This window comes from Anthonomus grandis, chromosome 12, assembly GCF_022605725.1.
Source record: "Anthonomus grandis grandis chromosome 12, icAntGran1.3, whole genome shotgun sequence".
Classification (NCBI taxonomy): Eukaryota; Metazoa; Arthropoda; class Insecta; order Coleoptera; family Curculionidae; genus Anthonomus; species Anthonomus grandis.
In genome coordinates, this window is record NC_065557.1 from 26,595,558 (window position 1) to 26,614,922 (window position 19,365).

Sequence of the window (19,365 nt, forward strand, 5' to 3'; positions counted from 1 at the left end):
TTCTATTCTATTAAATTGGGAGACAGTTTCATGAAAATAGTTTTGATTTTTGGGCCTTATCCGTTCTTCAAGTAAATCTTCTTTAAAAATCTGTGTTGGAATCAACATAACTCGGTATCAACAAAATTATGATACTTCAGATTAATGTGTATTTTTAGACTAATACAACGATTTAAAATACAATTTTTCGAAACGAATATCTTGGACTATACAAAACGACAAAACACAAACAACAATTGAAACCGATCAGAAGTTTCTGTGCGAACGCATGTTACTCTATTGCGCATGTTTATTTGTCGAAAACTTAGAATATCAAGAATATCACAAAGTTTAATCTTTTTAAAGACCCAGGAAATAATTTAGAAATTCTTGGAACATGTTAGGACAAATAATTTCAAAGCCAGCAAGTACATTGAATCTAGAAAATTCAGGCCATCAGTATTTACAATAAAATAATCTAAATTTTGAGGGCCTCAATTTATATGAAGTGAACTATTAATAAAATTAGATCCTATATGTGAAATCACTAAACTAAACCCAAGTAGAACCCTCAATTAACTAATTAACGAGCAGAAACTAGAATATAAAAGTTAAAACGTACAAAAACTATGATAGTAAACGCATTTATATTTTCATAGCAATATAGAAGATCACGAAAGATCTACTTCTACTAGATTCTTTAAAATACCAATGTATAATATGTAAAATACAAGACATACGTAAAAGACATTTTCTATAGAGCGGTGGCGTTGGATTCACGAAGCATATTGAATTTGTGGATGTAATTATCTGATTTTAAAAATATATAAAGTGACAGTGAAGCGGTCATTGTTGATCTTATTTATTTACTACTTGTTCTATAATGTTCTCAAAATCTGTAAATAATATTTTTCATCAAAACACTGTCCTCCACAGCATACGGGAATTCTGGAAGAAAAAATATAATGAAACAATTAATAATTACAAAGAGATTAGACGAGTGGAAATTTAACACTGTCGCGAAGGGATACGTAGAAGATGCCGAGTTAAGAAAAAGTATCTATGCAACAAAATTCTAATCATAAACGAGTCCCAACAGAAACGCACGAAGCAGGCTCATCAAAAATTAACCGAATGGCACAGCAACACCTGAAGTCGCCAATTACTTTACAAAACTCAATAAATTTTACTTTTTATCTATATTTTAAAATATTTGTCCAATATAATTTTACATTTTTTATTTTAAAAATTAAAAAAAATATATATGTCTATTTGATGCCTATACTATTAACGAATTAACGAAATGCTCTTCTATTTTGTTTTAGTGTGAAGTTTTTTTTGTTTCATGTATTTTTTTAAAGTATTTCTTGTTGACAAAATAACATGAAAAAACGGGGTACAAAAATCTAAAGCCTTAAAAACTAGGGTTTACACATAATAGTTGTAATAAAAGTATCATGTTGTATTTACCAACTGCGATATGGAGAATAAATTAGTCAACTACACTATTGGAAATATTTATAGTGAATAGTCAGTGTTTCAGTCAGTGTTCCTCACGGATATAACACCAACACCTCCCTCTTTAAGAGGCTGGGATTGAGAACATAATGTTAAGTTTGTTTTATCTATTTCTTGCTCTTTATTTCCTCGTTCTTTTGGAAATTGCTGTTCCCTTATTGGGTGCAATTGGTATGTTAAGCCTCTTAGGTCATATAAGTGATGAACGGTAATACCTATGACTTAGTTTAGACATCTAATATCATGATATTTGTGGTTCATGGTACTCGATATCCGACAATATTAAGATTTTCCTTCAGTAGTGTGACCTATTCTGTGAGGACGTTTTTGAGGCAGTAGAATATCTGGATATATGCTCTCTTCAAATTGAATAGTATCTTCTTCTTTTGCCAAGTAAGGATATTTTGGAATAGTGATGGAGTTGCTATGTATAATAGGAAGAAGGTGATGGAAAGTAAACTGTTTAAGTTTTAATATAATGACATATATTAATTTCCCCTTCAGAAAGGCCAGAGCGCTCACAATAATTTTGGTGTGACATTATCATATGTAGGCCTAACAAATTGTATCACATAGTAGCCGACCGACACGTGACAGTTGGCGACATCTTCCCGCTTTTACTGCCGGTTCCGTTTGAGTTTTTTTCATTTTTAGATATGAAAATCTATAATAAACTAATCTGAATATGCCCTATAAGTTTTGTGCACCGGGATGTCGGGGAAATTATTCTAAAAACATGCCTAAAGTTCATGTGTTTAGTTTTTCAAAGAGTGATTTCCTCTTTTCAAGACAAGATGTGAAAGAGAGTGACTTGCAAAAGAAATAGTTACGAGCAATTCCGCGAAACGATTTAGTTAGCCTGGTAAATATTCTAAAGTGAATTATATTTTCCTAAAGGTAATAGGATCCCAAAACAGGTAAAATTATTTTACTCAATTTAAAAAAAAACCCCGATTAAAGGAAAATTCTAATCCAACTATTTTTCCAAAATGCCCAGATTATTTTTCGAAAAATTTACTTGTGCGGAAAAGTAAGGATGAAAAATACAAGAAGCCTGTATTTTGTTTCGCTTGTACAATTATATATTTTGCAAACTTTAGAGCAAAGTAAACAAGAGTTTAACATTCATAAAGAGCAGAAATTTCCACAATTTTCAAGGATTTCATATTCCGTTATATATGATGTTTCCTAAAGCCAGAATGATGGGAAGGGAGGATATTATTTGACTTTAAAAATGATGACAGCTGCATATAGACTATTCTTTCGAGAACCTTGGAGATGACGGGAAGCAAACTTATCGGACGCAAATCTTGAACACTTTCAGGATTGGAGGATTTGGGAATCGGACATACAACCGACTCACGCCAGGCCCTGGGAAAATATCCTACCTCCAAACAACAATTTATAATATGAGTGACATGATCCAGAATATCAGGGAGATATAAGTGTAACATACATTGAGTTATGTTATTCACACCAGAGGCATTGTACCTAATATTTTTTTAAATTAGTTTTTTCGACGGTATTTTGGCCTACTAAAGAAAAATTAAAATTATCTTCGGTAAATTTATTACTGGAGTGGAAGTTAATTTTGTTTAAACATCAAGCTTATCACGTTTCTTTAGAATAAGTCTTAAGGGTCTGTCAACCAGGGAGCTGGGTTTTTACTGACTGGTAATAAATTTTTGTTTTTATCTTTTAACGACTAAGTTTAAAGTGCAGAAAGGCATTTGGTTGTGATCACTTAAACCCGAAACAGCGGTGCCACTTTTATGACGAATATCTTTAGTATTAATAAAAATGGGATCTAAGTATGTTGCAGTAGTATTTGTTACACGAGTTGGTTCATTTATTAATTGTACGTACCCAAAAGGAATAAGGTTTTAATATATCAATATTTAGATCTCCAGGAATTACTGAGTAATCATAGGTCACTAAAAGATGTGGAATAACTTCTTGCAGGAAATTTATAATTTCAAACGATTTTGATTTAGGGGGCCTGTATATTATAAGTATTGCAATATTGTGTACACCAAATTTAACATTTAGGAGCATAAATTCAAAGTTTACATTATTAGCATTAATATTTACAATTTCGCACTGAAACATTGACCTCACATAGGTGTCAACACCACCCTCAACTCTGTCTAATCTATCCTTTCTAAAAAAATTATAACCTGGCATAGAAGCCGTACTGCTTAATATATTTAAATTAGTTACATTTAAATAAGGATTTAATTGTTTGTTAGCCATTTCTAAACTATAAATAAAAATTAAAAAAAAAAGTTATTTGTAATTAATTTGAGATCCAAGCTTTAAAAGATATTTCTGATAGGAAAGACAATTTTTATCAAAGCTATAGCGGTTAGTAGAGATAGACTTTACATTATTTTGGTTATGAGAACCTAATTTAACACAATTAATACACATTTTTTCTTCAGAAATACATATTTTCAATTTATAATTTTTTCCGCATTTGTGACAAGTGTCTTTTGTGACAACAGACTTTTACGGTGTGACCAAGTGCACACCATCGAAAACATTTAATAAAATGCAGATAGTCCTCCACAACTGACTTCCTCCATCCAACATAAACCGATCCTATTCCTAGAAGGCGCTTACGGAGTGCTGGGCAAACTTCAATCACAAGGTCATATTTGTTATTGCGTTGCGTTAACTTGGTAATATATTTGATTTCAGATGCTAAATCTGACATATCATTGAAAGACGTTATATTCCCTACTATTTGGTCCCGTTAAAACGTGGAAACGTTAAAAATTAAACTAGTTTTTAACGTTTGCAGCGATCTATCGTCTTGGCAGTGTACTGCAACTCCACCACGAATTTTTGTTGTATTGTTTATACAAGCTTTAATCTGACCCGGATTAACAGAATGTGTAATGTCATTTAAAACATCATCCTGCTTGGTATTCTCGTTACTTTTAACTATTAAGACAGAAGAATTTGCTTCGATGAAATAGCTTTATTTGTTGTTAGGTGGTTTGTTAGAAGTGCTATTATTATTAGGTAATAATTTAGTTTTCAAGCTATTATTTTCATTACTGTCAAGGGAATCTAAAATTGTTTTCTACAAGTTAGTGTTTTTTAATAACCTATTCGTTAACTCAAGCTCTCGCTACAAACAGGAAACCTTCACTTTCAAAATAGTATTTTGAGTATCGACTTCGTTGCCCTTAAAAGCCTTTGTAATATTTTTTATTACATTTTTTGCATAGCCAATGTAGGCCTGGTGTATTAACAATAACTTTTAACCATGAATCCTTAATACCAGAGCATTGCACGTGAGACTTAGCCGAACAACCGCTGCATTTAATCTGGTTGTTATTAACAATGATATTGTCGCTACACTCGCAGCATGTATCCACATATACATCCGGTCCGGAGCCATGTTGACCTCTATCTAATGCAAGGAAAATTAGCACAATCTGGCAATGTTGCAAAGTGATCACCAAAAGTTTCACTGCACAGTAAGCCGTAAGAATCAGAATCCCAGATAATTGTTATTACAAATATGCATGAACACCGCAGATAAAGATGACATTGCTATAATTATTAACAGAATATCCTTTTTACTTGTGCTCCTTTTAACTCTGCTTCTAAACATTTTCAAGGAGTAAATGATATTTTGATGTTTTACGATCAGCAGCGTTGCCGTCACACAATGCTATCTCACTTTAAAAAAAACATAAGTGCTATTTTTGTAAAGAAAATGTTATCTTTAACCAACCTTGTATTGTAGAAGATTCTTATAATCTAATTCAATCCTTAAGTCGTGGTGTTCTTTTATATCCTCGTAATCAAGTAGTAGATATAGTGATTGTATCATATATTATATGTAAAAAGCTAATCAATAAATTTGAAGAAATATTTCTAGACATCTCCAGTAAAAAGTATTTCCTTTGCCAATTAAAAAATTAATTGTCTTATTACATATAAACTTTTAACCCATTGTGAGGAATGCAAAAACCATACAAATACTTCAAATATTTTTCTTAGTAGCATTGATAACACATTTCTTAAAAATTATTGCTCTAAACATAACAATAATATAACAAAGTAATTCTAAAAAGAAACTACAAACCTTTAATAAACAATAATGATAGTGGTATATAGAGATTGTAATTAGAGTTGACACTAAATTACTGCAATTATGACAACATTATGATACATAATTGCAGGAATATTCAATTATGACTCATAATGACCAATCACATTTATGTCGATGGTTTGCGGGTAACAATATTCCAATCTACTCTACAAAGTCAATGCTATTATGTATTTACTCAACAGATCAATCGTTCTTTTCTTTTATTTCAAAAATCACGAAACGATTTTTTTAAATGAAATTATTACAACTAATAAAATATTATTTGTAATAATTTAATATAAGAAACAAAATTTCTTTTTCTTTAATCAACAACAACACGCTATTTTTGGTCACGCTATTGGTGGATACTTGGTCAGAGGCATCTAATTTTTTAGGAATAATCGTTATAGTTGAACTTAACGGGCTTACGAAAAGTTTAATTATTCCGTTTTTTTTTTATGATATTACCTTTAAATTCTTTAAAAAAATTTTTAGCATTACCTGGTAAATTTTAAAAAATTATGTGGTTAACATTTTAAGTTGTTTTTTTATATATTCAAAAGAATAAAAATCAAAAGATTGAACATTATAATATCCGATGTATTTATTGTCTCAAAATCGTTTTTTCGTGTCTGCAGAATACACAGCTCATCAAATGTGAGTGTAAAATATTAATAATTCTCTATTGTATATGGTTACTGGTAGATTTTTTAGTATGTATTGATAGGTTAATATTAAAATCATCGAGCTCACGAAACATATTATTTTTTCATTGCAAAGTATTTTTTTTTTAAATTGTATATTAAAATTAATATTTTGTAAATCGGCGAGACGTCTTACTGTATCAAAATAATCATAAAAATCGAAAAGTATAAAATTTATTTTATGGTCAATACCATTCTGATAATAAAGGCATACTAGCTTGAGATTGAGTATTTTTACCGCCAACAGCTGTTATAGTTTATTTGTATATTTTTAGAATTATAAATACATACAATTTGGGAAATATTTTTCAGCGATAGACGGTTTGAGTATTGATCTATTACTATCGTATTTATTAATAGTTTTATTTCAGGAAAGCTAATTTCGAGGTAGGGTAATGAATTTTGTTTTTCTATTATGGAGGGTGTGGGGGTGAAAAAAATAATTATGAAAATTAATTAAATAAAAGTGAGTTGTAGAATGAGCGAAAAGAGGAAAAATGAACATCGTTCATCGAACGACGTTCTTTCCTCGAACGTCGTGCCTTTTTGTAGTAATTGTCCACACTTCCAATTGTTCCTCGTTCATTTTAGGAGGAGAGTGAGGAATTTTGATGTTATTGAGCAGACATACTTTTAAATATAGAGGTCATGGCCATTTAAAATTTACTTGGAAAATTAAGACCAATATGAACATTCAAATAATGCTAATTCCATTATTAATAGTTTAATAGTTTAGTTAGAGGTTTTCTACACTAATATTAAGTGCAGTAAAATATTTATAGTAGATCTTCTTCATAAATATCATTTATATTACCTTCATATGGATCAAAATATTCATTAGTGTTGTCTAGATTTCCTTGTTGATGCATCTTTTAAAGAGAGAAATTTGGTTTAGCATTTGGATTATTTTGCAAATAATTCTGTGCATTTCTATATGCACAGAATTATTTGGTTATTATTTAATTATTATTGGGGTCGTCCAAAACTTTTTATAGAGGAAGATTTTGACCTTGGTTCAGGCTTAAGTTGGTAGGCTTAAAATATCGTGGATTTATTTGACCGTTTAAAAAAAAATTTTCTGTTTTCCAAATGTTCCAAACCCTATTGGTAAAATATTTGAAGCCATTCAAAGTTTTCAGCGCGGTCATCATTTAAAATTCAACATCCACTAACTTTTTTTGGATGCATTCAAAAATATGATTGAAATCTTTATCATTTGCATTCTTAGTACTACTTATAAAGCTTTCACACCTATTAATATACAATATTTAATTTATTATAATCACCATCGGAGGCTTTAGTATTGTTTAATTAAGATAAGTTTACTAAAAAGATCCCAGTTTACTTACACGAACCATATCCTTGCTTAACCTTTATAGTTCCACTCCTCTGCTAAGTATGAACTTCTACACTACTATGAAATCCTTAATTTATCAATATCTGCCATAAATGGGGCAATTTATACTGTAACCTATTACTAATCTATCAATTTCTTGGAATTCGGTAAGTAAAGGGCTTATAGAGTCAAAAGAAACAGGTTATACCGACAGTTTTTCTTCCTTCGATTCTTGAAGCCTGCCAACAACTGTGATTCCAGGTATCGCTGCTACTTTCGAATTGCACTACCCGTGTTGAAACCTTCCAAAATGCTGTTTAAAGTTTTTTTGGGGCATAATCCTACCGATGACTGAGCTAATTTTGAGCGTTGTGCGACAAAGAATTTTTTTAAGCACTCTGTATTAAAAAATATAAACTGAGAAATAAAATGAAGTAACAGGATATACAAATCTAAACGGACTTAAAAACTGCGGTTATATAATTAAAATATGATAATGTAGCCAACTACGCTATGGAGAATCAGCATTTCTCAGGTTGATAGCTAGTCATCTAGGCCATTGATAACATTTATAATGAAGATCAGGTTTCTTACGGTATAAATTGCATATTATTCAAATTCATGTCGTTTGGAATACTTTGAAATATTGGTATTATTTTTTAAGACCTGCCATGCTGTTTTAGAAATATTATAAGCAAAAGCTTATTATAATATTTATGCTGAGCCCATTTTCATTTTAAACCATTTAAAACATCTTAACATTGCGAAATTAATTCTTTTTACGGGGTGACTACCTGTATCACCCGAGTTTGCCTGCTTTTAACACTGAAAATGTTATGACAAAGGCATGCAGACAGGATACTATAATATAAATTAATCCAAGTATTATAACTTTATTGAAAGTTTAAAAATAATATTAAATATATAATTTATAAATAATAATACATATTATGCTTTTAATCATAAGAAATTGTATTTTTCCACATCTGATTTAAATTAAGATTAATAAATAATATAATTAATTTTAAAAAAATATTATAAATAATACCTAATTATATCTCACGTCCATTCCGAAGATATATTTAATTAGGTAGTACGCCGCTGGTGTACTTCATGCCACACAAGTTTAAAGAAGCTAGAAAATTCCCCATCCCCACTACATCCCAGGGTCATCCGTCTATACCGCTCATTCGTTGTTTTGTGTGTGCGGTGTGCTACACGCGTTCTTAAAAGATCGTTGAAATTTGCGTTTTATTTTGCTGTTACCTTTATCCAAAGGTTTGTAAGCTTTATTAGCGCACGTAAGTATCATTTCCATCTACTTGTTTTAATATTTATTGCAGATGGGAAAGCACAAAAGGTCTAAAAGTAGATCTAGGGATCGTAAATCTCGTAAACATAAGAAAAACGATGACGCAACTGAACGTCGCTCGTCTCGCCACGAGGAAAGGCGAGCCGCGCATACATTCTCGTCATCGTCGTCCCTCCCCCTCGCATAGTCACGTTTCTCGCTCCCACAATCGAAACTCTCACATCTACGATTCTCGGTCTCGCTCTTATTCTTCTTCCTCGTCCTCAGCTCGCTCCGATCCCGGGCGTTCGGCGGAACGGCGGGGAAAAGATATGCGGCGAAACCAGAGGCGGCGTCGAAGCTTGGACAGCTCGACCCGCGTAACAAATGAATATACTAACGGGCGCGCTCAGCGAGTCTTGAACGGCTCGACTAGCGATTTACATTCGAGCATTGGGGTACCGTTAAACACGGCTCCTGATGTCTCGCCACCGCCCGGATCTCAATGGGATGATGATGCGATTAGTCTGCACGACAGATCCATCGTTACTAGTGTCAAGGAGTCTGACAATGATGCCTCAAATGTGTTTGATGAGTTGCCGGAGACTGTCAGAAAGGTTTTAGGGGTGGATTTGAATAGTTCTAAAAATGAGTCTTATGAATTACACGAGGCTATTAAATCTGTTTGGATTAAAAATTTATTACAAGGCCTGTCTAAAGAATCTCGTGATCAACTTTTGGAACGTCATAAAATTCCTAAGAACTGTTCTATTCTATCCCCTCCAAAAATAAATCCTGAAATAAATCCTATTCTATCACAGCCGTATACAAAACGTGACGAATGTCACACTAACTATCAAAATTTAGCGAGCAAAGGAGCATCAGCGCTGGGAAAATGTTTAACTTACGTCTTGGATGAGATTAAGAAAAATCCTGAATCGCCATTAAGCTCTATTCTTCTCCCAGATCTAGTAGATGCCGGAAATTTTTTCACAGAGATATTTCACGAAGCTACTTCGTCGCAGCTATATTTCTCAAATTTTGTGAAAAACCGTTAAAGAGGCGGTAAAAGACACAGTTCCGGTCGAATATCTCTTTGGTCCGGATCTAGGCGAGAAAATTAAAGCGTTAAAAAATTTCGAAAAATCTGGGAATGAAATGAGAGAATTTGCCTTCTCTAACAACAAATCAACTGCTTCAGGTATAAAAAGGGGAGGGGGGCAGTCAATGCGGCAACCAAACAGATTTCAACATTCTGCTGGGTATCAGCGTTCACAGAGTTTTCCGAACACTCGTAAGCCGGAAAACCGAATACGCCCCTCTCATGTGACAAGAAGGGACATGAGATCGAAAAGGGGACAGCCTTCTGCTCGACGGGACTATCGCCCGAAATTTCAATAGAGGTAAGTAGAGAAAAATTGGCTGGGAGGCTCTCTTATTTTATTAGTTCCTGGTCAAAAATTACAAGGAATAAAACAATCCTATCCTGGATTAAAGGTTACCAGATTCCACTTGTAAGCGAGCCTTATCAAGGATCTGTCAATAACCAAATATATTCCAGGCAAATGTCACATAAAGATCTTTTATTAATGAAGCATGCAGTCAAGGAGCTTTTAAATCTTGGGGCCATCACACCTTGTTACAAGGACAATCAACAATTTATTTCACCAATCTTCTTAGCAGAGAAATCCAATGGCAAGCAACGTTTTATCCTAAATTTAAAGGAACTAAACAATTATGTAGTTTGTCCTCACTTTAAGATGGAGGATTTTAGAACAGCGCTTAAACTGGTGCAGAAAAATTTTTGGATTTCTACAGTTGACTTGAAAGATGCATACTTTTGTATTTCAATTGATAGTTCCTGTAAAAAATGTTTAAGATTTTATTTTGAAGAAAAATTATATGAGTTTACATGCTTGCCATTTGGACTCTCATCAGCACCACACTGTTTCTCTAAAATAATGAGACCTGTATTAGAATTCTTTCGATCTAGGGGAATTTTGTGTGTTGGATATTTAGATGATTTTTTTATAACAAATGACTCATATGAAGGCTGCATGAAAGATATACAATTTGTTGTAACTACTTTACAAAACTTAGGCTTTGTTATAAATTTCGACACGAGTTCACTAATACCTCAATATCGTAAGAAATATTTAGGTTTTATTTATAACACGAGTAATATGACAATTGAACTTCCTTTGGAGAAAAAGAAAATCATAAAAGAACTAGCCAAAAATGTTAAAAGTAAAGATTTTTGTACTATTCGCTATCTTGCCAAATTTATAGGAATTTTAACGTCGGCTTGCCCTGCAGTAAAATATGGCTGGCTGTATACTAAACGCCTAGAAAAATTTAAATGCTTAGCTTTATCAAGAAACAATTTCAACTATGATATTTTGATAAAATTAAGAAATTCTGATTTAACGGAAGACTTGTGTTGGTGGGAACAAAACATATTAGAGGCCAATAATGAAATTTCTCAAAGGTGTTTTGCCATGGAAATTTACACAGACGCTTCTCTCACAGGTTGGGGGGCATGCTGCGCGCATGAAAAGACTCATGGTTTTTGGAGTGACCTAGAAAAATTAAATCACATAAATTTTCTTGAGCTGAAAGCAATTTTTTTTTGGCTTAAGATGTTTTGCTCCCAACTTACATCATTGTCCGGTGTTAATTAGATCAGATAATACCACTGCAATTTCTTGTATAAATCGTATGGGTAGTATACAGTCAGAAAAATTGTGTAATTTAACAAGGGCCATATGGCAATGGTGCGAACAGCGCAATATCATTATTTTCGCATCATACATCAACTCTAAAGATAATCGGCAGGCTGATGCAGAGTCTAGAGTTATATCTACGGAAACAGAGTGGTCTTTATCTATATCAGCGTTTAAAATCTTGGCTAAATCTTTTGGCACCCCCGATATAGACTTGTTTGCCTCTAACATTAATAAAAAGTGCAAAAAATTTTGTTCCTATAAAAGAGATCCTGGGGCCATGGCGGTGGATGCTTTTACTATTAACTGGTCTACCTTTTATTTTTATGCCTTTCCGCCATTCTGCTTAATCCTTAAAGTACTTCAAAAAGTAATCCAAGATAGGGCTACAGGTATAGTGGTCCCAGACTGGCCAGCACAGCCCTGGTTTCCATTATTACAAAAACTAAAAATCACAGAACCTATTATTTTTAAACCAGACTTAAACCTGCTTTCTTCTCCTTTCAGCCTGGTTCACCCTCTAGCCAACAATCTTTCATTGGTAGCCATGAAACTATCAGGAGAGCATTTATTGCCAAAGGACTGTCAGAATCTGTAGCTGAGACAATAATGTTTTCTCTCTCTGAAGCCACTATAAAGCAATATGGCGGCACATACCAAAAATGGTGGAAGTATTGTCAGGAGAAGCACGTTTCTTTATACAATGCATCAGTTTTTCAAATAATGAATTTTTTACAAACTCTCATAGACAATTCAGACTGTAACTACAGTAGTTTTAACACCCATCGCTCGGCTATTTCCTTAATTTCCTTGGATAGTATAGGTACAAACCCTTCACTTAAAAGATTTGTGAAAGGTATTTCCAGAAAACGACCTCAAGCCCCACGCTATAACTACACATGGGATCCACAACCAGTTTTGAAATACCTTGGGAATTTAGAAGAAAATAGTCTTAAAAATGTAAGCAAAAAACTAGCGACGCTTTTAGCCCTTATAACGGGAGGACGCCTTCAAACTCTATCTGTAATTCGATTGTCAAATATACAAATTAAAGAAGAGAAGATTGAAATCTTCATTTCAGATTTTATAAAAACCTCTTTGTCCCTAAAAAATCAACCCCTATTAAACATACCGTTTTATAGAGATAATACTAAAATTTGTCCTGCAACAACTTTAATAAAATATATAGAAATGACAAAACCTTTACGAAACCCAGAGGACTTCCTCTTTATTACTCATAAAAAACCACATAAGAGGGCCACTAAGCAATCAATCTCTAGATGGGTAAAACAAGCCCTTACGGACTCAGGTATAGACACCAACATTTTTAAACCTCATTCAACTAGGCACTCTGCTACTTCGGCAGCCTTTAGGGCAGGTATTTCAATGGAATCGATTTGCAAAACAGCAGGATGGTCTACTGCAACTTCAACTTTTGCAAAATTCTATAACAGGCCGATAATAAACTCGAAGGAATTCGCTGTTAAAGTGCTAAATAATTATTCTAAAGGGAAATAATCTTTCTTTGTTAAATTACCTATATACAAAACAAAAACTGTATTTTAGTTAATGAAACGATCTTTAATATTCATTTAATATATAGGACTGAAGTATATGTTTGGTTCTTTTCCTTAATTGGATTGTATCTGAAAACCGACATTCTTTAAACATCTACCTAGTTAAATATATCTTCGGAATGGACGTGAGATATAATTAAACGATTAAACGAACTTACCTGAAGTTCGATCGTAATTATATCGATCGTCCATTCCGAAGATATACAAACCCACCCTACCCAAAAATCGACTTCCAGGAAACCTTATATACATACTAAAGAACTGTCCATCAATTTTTATGCCCTTCTTTTCAGATACAATATTTTATACTTTAAATAAATGAGCGGTATAGACAGATGACCCTGGGATGTAGTGGGGATGGGGAATTTTCTAGCTTCTTTAAACTTGTGTGGCATGAAGTACAACAGCGGCGTACTACCTAGTTAAATATATCTTCGGAATGGACGATCGATATAATTACGATCGAACTTCAGGTAAGTTCGTTTAATCGTTTAATTAAATTATAATCTTCGTCATTACTGATGAAGAGCTGTCATCGCTCCGTGAAAAAATAATTAAACGGTCAACCGCCTGATCGATTAGGTTGCTCAGATCCCACATTTTCTTTTCCTCATTAATGACATGCTCGATTACTTTTTTTTAAGTTTTCTGGAGTTCACCTTAATGTCTTGCCCAAATAGGTCATTCCTTTTAAATGCGGTATTCCGTCTCGCAACAAATCCTTTCACTGGCGCAGAAATTAATTTAATAGGATTTAATTCGCAATGATATGTGAATATTTGCTATGGCTAATACTCTAACTCTTTGTTATGTTTGATTACCGTTATCCAAGACTATCTCCGAATCAATTGAAAGAATTATTTCATAATTTCTCTTAAATAGTCCTCGAACACACCTGCATTCATATCCTCGTGATAATCTCCTATCCGGCACAACTCTTTCTTTCGCAGAAGCAAACCTTTTACGAAACAGTCTTCACTTCCGATGTGCACTGGTTCTCCTTTTAGTTTGCCGTATTTTTGGAATAATATTTGCTTCGATAAGCCAGGTTTCATCAAGATGCAAAATTTTATTTTGCTTCCTGCGATGCTGCTTGATGGTTCTTAGGAAATTTCTTCTCCAGAAAAAATTTAAATTTCTAATAAATTAGATCTTCTTGGTCAGAGGTATCTAATTTTTTAGGAACAGTCTATATTGGAGAGCTTCAGGGGTTTACAGAAAGTTGAATTATTCCGTTTTCCGTCTATAATAGTACGTTTAAATTCTGTACGTAAGTTGATTAAAGCACGCGTTTCTTCGAAATTCAAATCTATTAAATGTATTAAAAAAATTTTTTTATCATTTTTACCTGGTAAGTTTTAAAAATTTATCTGGTTAATATTTTTGAAGTGTTTTTTTATAGATTCAAAAGAATATAGGTTTGTTCTCACAGCAGTAAGAAATGTTCTATTGAAATTATTTGTCCTAACATGTTCCAAGAATTTCTAAATTATTTCCTGGGTCTTTAAAAAGATTAAACTTCGTGATATTCTAATTATCTTGGAAACAAAGAGAACAAAAGGAACGAGATCGACAAGAAGAGGTCTGAGATTCACTACTTAGGGAAGATCTTAAGCAACAGTTGAAGAAGAATTTGAGGACACAAAAATGGGAGTACTAGATAATATCGCTTATAAAAGTAATGCGTGCATATCCTATATCAGCGGTTCCGCGAGATAGGATGAGCCAAGAACATTTTCTCCCGTATCCCATTGCGGTTATTTAACTTTACGTTATGCCTAAGAGGAAAAGCTCTTAGCATTTGTTCAAACTCAGCTTAATTATTTATTTTCATTCATTTCAAAAATTAATTGTATAAATAATTCATAAGAACTTTCTAAAACAGTTTGTAGTTTAAGATCGTTAGATAAGTGTATTTAGAGTTCTATTTATGTTTAGTTGCATAGTTTTTAAGTTGTCCATCTTGTGAGGATCTCATTTGGACTCGAATTTATATTTTATGTACTTGCTTGCTTTGACTGTCAGCGTTCTTTTAAAAGTGATCCTTATCAGCCAAAATAATGTAAAATGTACATTTCTAAATTGTTCCATGGATATTTAAAAGGGACCAAGTCTTGTAAACAATTAAAGGTAAAAGAAATGTAAAAGTTTTTTAATCGGACCTTGAGATTAAAAAGAGTGTATTCCTGAGTCTTGTTACAATATACTTATATACTTATACTTATCATACATCAAAATATCTAACCCTTCTATGTATCTAAAACTAACTCTATCTTACCTCTAATGGTTCACTTTTCACTTTTACCGAATCTTCTGTAGAATCTAAGTTAAATAAAACTCAATTAGTATTAATAGTGAATTTAATTTTTTTTCTATTAAATATATATATGAACATGATACATTGAATAAAATACTTGGATACCTAAGTCATCTATAATTTTTTGGTATCCTTTAGCTCGAAAGTTATTAGTAGTAAACGCGAACTTCCCCTGTTCAGGAATTTTACGTATTTTGACATTTTAGGTGGCAAAAATTAATCCAAATTAACTTATTTGTGCACAAGAAAATAAGAAAGATTAAAAGATACTTTAATGATAATAACTCAAGTAAAAGTGAAGGATAAAAAATACTAATGCAATATGTTTAACATGACGAATCTATTAGTCAATCTATTTTTACAGGAACAAGTATAAACTATAAACTTAAATATGTCATTGGATTTACAGATGAGGAAAGTACTTTTATTATCTGTAAATGTAAAAATTGGTGGAAAAAAGTAACATGTTTTAAATTTTCTTAATATTTCTCGTAATTTGGTCGACAAAAAGATAAGAAAAATTATTTATAGTTAGTTAGATTTGAAAATTATATTAAAATTTTATTATAACTTTTTGTAAAACACCTTCTCTGTACCTTAAATAGTAATCTTAAGTCTAAGGTATAGTTTAGTTTAATTGCAATAAGCTACACATAGATTTAAAAGTTTTGCATCACCCATTTCCGAAAGTTTTTTTTTTCGGCAAAAATAGATTAGAAACTTATTAATTGATTAGTTTTAATTAAGAAAATAACTAAAATGTTAAATGTTAATGTGTGTAAAAAAAAAATTCAGTACTCTTAAGATTTTTTTATTATATTATACAGGGTGTCTACTATAAAAACCGCCAAACTTTAAGAGGTGATTAAACAAGTCATTTGCAACAAAAAACTCGTATAACATTTTTTCGAAAAGTTGTTAGTTCTTCTGGTATTTAAAATTTTTTGATTTTATCAAATTTCTTTGTTTTTTTTTCATATAAACAAGAATATGTCCGTTATTCTTACCACCACATAAAATTTAGATATACCATCTGAAAGAGAATTAAATTTGCTATAAGATGGGTATATTTAAGTTTATGAGTAATTTTTTATACCGGGTGTTACTAGAAGTTAAAAGTAACATTTGGGAAATGTGCAAAATTAGTGGTATCTTCGTCGTTGTCGTTTTTCTAAAATTTGGTAAATAAGGACATTTCAGCAAAACCTACTGCATTTAATATGCTTTCCAATGATATACTTACTTTTGTGATAGCTATTACAGTTACTTATATATAGTTATTATAGTTATTACAGTTATTATAGCTACACAACAACTCCACAAATTTTCATTAGAGAAGCCGTAAACAAATAACATATCGTGATATTCATTCTTTAAGAAAAAAGACAGGTTTTCCTTCTTTTGTAAATGGCCATAAATCCGCAAAAGAAGGAAATTCAGAAACCATATATTACTTGATTTTAAAACAAAAGCATAGATATTTACAATTTGACAAGAACTGTCATTAAGTTTTCACTTCGTCATAAAGTAGTTAAATAAGTAATTTCATTTAAACGTGCTTAAAAAATAATGCCTAGTTTCACAAACATTGAATATCGGGACATCTTATTTATTTACAGTGTCGCAAATGGAAACTTGCGGGAGACAGCAAGGGAGTATGCGCTTCGCTTTCCTAATAGACGGCAACCCCATAGAAGTACATTTGCAGAAGTGTTCAGAAGCTGTGGAGAAACTGGTTCCTTTCGAGGTTTGCGGATTAGAGAAGGTGTTGAGAAATGGTCAACGCTGGAGACAAGAACCTGCGATTACGAGAGCTGTTACAGAATATAAATCTAGAATTACTCGCCGCATTGGTGCTGCATTAACGATTCACCATTCTACTGTACATAGAGTTCTTAAAAAAAATAATTTGCATCCGTTTCATTTGAAAAAAGTCCAGGATTTATTGCCAGTGGATGGTGAGGTGAGGCTTCAATTCTGAACGTGGTACTTGAATAAGTTGCAAGAGTGGTTTACAGATCAATAATTTTGGACAGATGAAGCAACATTTACAGGAGCCAGAATAATGAATTTAAAAAATAACCATATATGGCATACAGAAAACCCTCATGCGACTGTTGTTTCCCATTTTCAGCATGAGATAAGGGTCAACGTATGGATAGGATTAATGAGAGGTCGCCTTTTCGGGCCTATAATACTTTCTGATCGGCTCAATTCCAATGAGTTTTCAAATTTATTAAATAATGACCTTGTTGACTTTCTGGAAGAAATCCCCTTAGCCGCTAGACAGGAAATTTGGTTTCAAATGGACGGATGCCCAGCCCATAATGGCAGAATTGTGCAAAATTCCTTGAATCAATGCTTTGGGGAGAAATGGATCGGAAGATACGGTCCAGTAAGATGGCCGCCCAGAAGCCCTGACCTTACGCCCCTTGACTTTTATATCTGGGGCACATTAAAATTTAATGTTTATAGTATTAACATTAATATTTAAAACGAACTTATTAATCGAATTAGTGTGCGTTGCAATAAAATGCGACATAAACGCGTTGAACTTGAACTGGGTTGTTCATAGTGTCAGAAGAAGATGCATCAAATGTATTGAAGAAAAGGGAAGACATTTTGAACAATTGTTATAATTTTAGGTTTGTTTAATGAAATTTTGATTTTTTAATTTTGGTCAATCAAGAAATATAAAGTTTGAAAATTTTCAATTTTTGTGGTTTTCTTTCTTTTGCCCATAATATTGCTGTGAAAACAAATAGCTATCACAAAAGTAACTATATCATTGAAAACATATTAAATGCAGTAGTTTTTGCTGAAAAAAAACATGTCCCTATTTACGAAATTTTAGAAAAACGACAACGAAGAAGATACCACTAATTTTGCACATTTCCCAAATGTTACATTTAACTTCTGATAACACCCGGTATAAAAATTACTCAAAAACTTAGATATACCCATCTTATAGCAAATTTAATTCTCTTTCAGATGGTATATCTAAGTTTTACGTAGTGGTAAGAATAACGGAGATATTCTTGTTTATATGAAAAAAAAAAACAAAGAAATTTGATAAAATTAAAAAATGTTAAATACCAGAAGAACTAACAACATCTCGAAAAAATGTAACACGACTTTTTTGTTGCAAATGACTTTTTTTATTTACCTCTTAAAGTTTGAAGGTTTTTATAGTAGACACCTTGTATTATAGTATATTTTAAAGATGTTTTGATAAAAAAAAAATTCCATCTCTAGCAGTTATGCAAGGTTTGAGACGCCTGCCCATACTGCCTATGAGATTGAAGATTGGTTGTTGAGGAATATTGTGGCATTCTTTTAGCAGGAATGACCAGCTCCTGTATAGTTTTAGGTGAGCATCTCTCTGCAGCCAATGTCCTGGAAAGCATGTCCCAAGCATGTTGTCTAGAATTCATGTCTGGCGATAATGCGGGCCAATTCAAATGATTGATGTCTTCCGATTCGAGATACTCATTTACAGCTGTGGTACGGTGAGGTCGTCTTTATCATCCATAAAAAAAAGAAAGCCTCACCAATGGCTCCTCGCTAGTCTGACGTAAGGCTCTAGAATCTCCCTCATGTATCAATATAAATTAAATCTGTGCGACCATTACCAGGCCAGAATATAGCACTTCCTTCTGCAAAGGGTGGTACGGGGTATGCATGAGCAAGCTGAGCAGCTCCTGAACCAAATAAAATCTTGTTTCGTCGGAAAAAAACACCTATACCACTGTAGTCGACGAGCTTTGTGCTCATTTTTTTTTGTCGGGGTGCTTAATGGTCGGCGAAACCTC

At 32.6% G+C, this 19,365-nt stretch overlaps 1 protein-coding gene across 2 annotated transcripts in view; it reads right to left on the bottom strand.

Moving 5' to 3' along the window:
• The window catches only part of LOC126742869 (uncharacterized), a 78,514-nt gene that overhangs the window by 43,059 nt on the left and 16,090 nt on the right, over window positions 1-19,365 (bottom strand). For both annotated transcript variants that reach the window (XM_050449711.1, XM_050449710.1), the window contains exon 3: window positions 15,515-15,558. In XM_050449711.1, the coding sequence (XP_050305668.1) occupies window positions 15,515-15,558 (44 nt within the window). The remainder of the gene's footprint in view (window positions 1-15,514; window positions 15,559-19,365) is intronic.